Source organism: Aulostomus chinensis, chromosome 2 (assembly GCF_037954235.1).
Source record: "Aulostomus chinensis isolate RoL2024-O1b breed Wild chromosome 2, RoL_Achi_v1.0, whole genome shotgun sequence".
In the NCBI taxonomy this organism is placed as follows: domain Eukaryota; kingdom Metazoa; phylum Chordata; class Actinopteri; order Syngnathiformes; family Aulostomidae; genus Aulostomus; species Aulostomus chinensis.
In genome coordinates this window covers 8,487,883-8,490,633 of record NC_141321.1, presented here as the reverse complement: position 1 = coordinate 8,490,633, position 2,751 = coordinate 8,487,883, and the positions used below count along the sequence as shown (strand labels likewise).

General features: G+C 47.1%; 1 protein-coding gene across 1 annotated transcript; it reads left to right on the top strand.

The window, feature by feature from the left end:
• Window positions 1-207: 207 nt before the first annotated feature.
• LOC147268993 (hyaluronan and proteoglycan link protein 3-like) lies at window positions 208-2,296 on the top strand. Its single transcript, XM_086225998.1, has 6 exons — window positions 208-265; window positions 394-538; window positions 646-868; window positions 963-1,108; window positions 1,296-1,598; window positions 1,770-2,296. Exons 1-6 carry the CDS (start codon window positions 260-262, stop codon window positions 2,057-2,059), a joined length of 1,113 nt encoding a protein of 370 aa, XP_086082124.1. The 5' UTR covers window positions 208-259; the 3' UTR covers window positions 2,060-2,296.
• Window positions 2,297-2,751: the final 455 nt, after the last annotated feature.

Genomic DNA, 2,751 nt, shown 5'->3' with positions numbered 1-2,751 from the left:
CAGCTCCTTAGATACCTGTGACCTGGACGAATGAGAATATGCACAGACGTACAGGAAAAGGGGTATGAAATAAATCATTCATATTATATATAATAAAAAACATAATAAAATGCCTGCATACAGCATGTCTGAGGTATCCCAAATGTCTCGAACCCCTGACATTCCAAGCTGTTTTGAAAAACCTCTTTGACCACTACCATTCACTTCAGTTGTTTGGAAGAATTGCAACACCAAAAACTTCCCCCGATCCTCTATCAGCATGAGGGTGAGTGAATGATGACAGAGTTTTCATTTCTTGGTGAACTATGCGTTTAGGAGATTAAAAAAAGTTGTGTATAGTTTGAAAAGTGTCAAATTCATTTGAAAACAGTCACATGACAGTTTTTCCCGCAGCTTCAGGGAACACTGAGGATGGCTTGCGTCCCGGTTCTTCTGCTGACCTGCGCTCAGCTGGCTCTCTCCAACTGGGCTCTGTCCGCCCCCAGTGCCTCAAACTTCTTCTACCATGACTTCCTGAAGGGGACAGATGACACAGAGAGTATGTTCCTTGTACACGCAACATTTCCTCGGCTGTTACATGGGTGTTTGTACTGGAGAGAGCGTTAATTTGTTATTGTTTTGTTCCTCCGTTCTTGTTCCTTCCAGTTCAATTGAGTGCTGTGAAGCTCCATGTGGATTCGGCTCAGTCGACTGTGTTTGCAGTCCGGGGGGGAAATGCTACCCTGCCGTGCAGTTTTTGGTATGAGCCTGACGTGAACTCTCCCAGGGAAGTCCGGGTCAAGTGGTCCTGGATCTCTGTTGCTGGGGGTCCTCAGATAGATGTGCTGGTGGCTATTGGGTCCCGAAGTCGAACTTTTGGAGAATTCAGGTTGTTAGAAAGTCCTTTCATGATAAATCCTCAGTGGCTATGACGTTTTGATTCTTTGAAAGGACCTTAAACTTGCAGCGTGTTTGTTGCTCAGAGGCCGTGTGCATCTGAGGCAGAACTTCCCAGGAGATGCAGCTCTTGTGGTGACTGAACTCCAGCTGAATGACACCGGCCGCTACATCTGCGGGGTGGTGGACAGACTGGAGGATGAGAGCGCCACCGTGGATCTGGAGCTGCGAGGTTCTCAAACCTAAAAACTTCCCCTGATAGCAAGACCTGCCAGTTTTCTACAAAATGTGCATGTGCAGAGATAGTAGGATTTGAGATACAAATTCTATAATGTTTAGTGGATATGGAGCATTGTTCATGGTAACACTTGTGGTAAAGTACACCGTAATCGTGAATAAGGAAGAATTCCTGTCAACAGGTGTGGTGTTTCCGTACCAGCACCCTCACGGACGTTACCACCTGAGCTTCCTGGGTGCTCAGCGGGCCTGTGAGGAGCAGGACTCCACATTGGCCACCTTCACTCAGCTCTTCCAAGCCTGGAGGGAAGGCCTGAACTGGTGCAACGCTGGCTGGCTGGCTGACAGGACGGTCCAGTACCCTATCACCCAACCCAGAGGACCTTGTGGAGGGCACGGCCTCACTCCAGGGGTGCGGAGCTACGGCCGGCGCCAGCTGCACCTCCATCGCTATGATGTCTTCTGTTTCTCCTCGTCACTGCAAGGTGAGTTTTTCACTTTTGACTCTGATTTGACCCACAAGTCAACAACAACATATGTGGAAGATTCTGTGAGTGTTTGCAACAGTCTGTTTGAAATCTGTGGTCCAATGTTCAGAGGGAAATGTTGGTAAGAACCCCATCTAGAAAAATTCTCCATATGTGTTTCCTCTACAGGGAAAGTCTACTATCTCCAGTCTTCTCCCAAGATCAACCTGACTGAGGCCCAGCAGGCGTGTCAGCATGACAAAGCACAGATCGCCAAAGTTGGACAGCTCTACGCCGCGTGGAAATTCACAGGGTTGGACCGCTGTGACGCTGGCTGGCTGGCCGACGGAAGCGTTCGGTACCCCACCACGAGGCCGCGGAGGAACTGTGGCCCCTCTGAGCCGGGGGTACGGAGCTTTGGCTTCCCTCCTCCAGATCACAAGCACGGTGTCTACTGCTACAAGGCCGAGGACTCATGAACGCTGAGGCATCGCGGAGGTCAAGCTGATGGGGAAGCTGTGTTATGAATACAGTCCGAACACCAGTTTCCTCATTGTTACAGACTCTCTAAATAGCAAATGCCTTCTGTGAATTACATTTGTGTGATTACTTTATAATACTTGATCATTTCCATGGAGACCTGGTTCGTTATCAGTGCAGCCTCTTTACAGTTATCAGGCTTCATATTCATTCATTTACCTTTCTACCTTGTGAGTACTGCCATGTTCGTGCTATGTAGTTGTGTATTATTGCTCCAATAAATAATCACTGATTTGTGCTCCTGGATCTTCATGCAGATTTAAGTGATCCAGAGCATTGAAAGCTTAAACTGAAGAAAATGAGGTGGATGACCTCAGTATGTTTATTTCTCTTCTGCTGTTGAGGAAAACTTGAGCAAATGAAGTCGTGAAGAAGAAGCTGCACTCCGCCCCGAATCCCAAATGATTTATTTACACTCAGACACCACAACAGGGAAGGAAACCGTATCACACATTTGAAATATTTCTGCACTACAAGGTAAATAATTCAAACGGCATGACACACAGGAAGAGTCTGACCATTTTAAAGTTGATTTATTTATTTCAGAGAATAATTAACATGATTACAGTTAGTAGTCAGTCATATCTAACGCTGACCTTCCTCCATCTGGAGGGAGGAGCCTAAGAGCTTA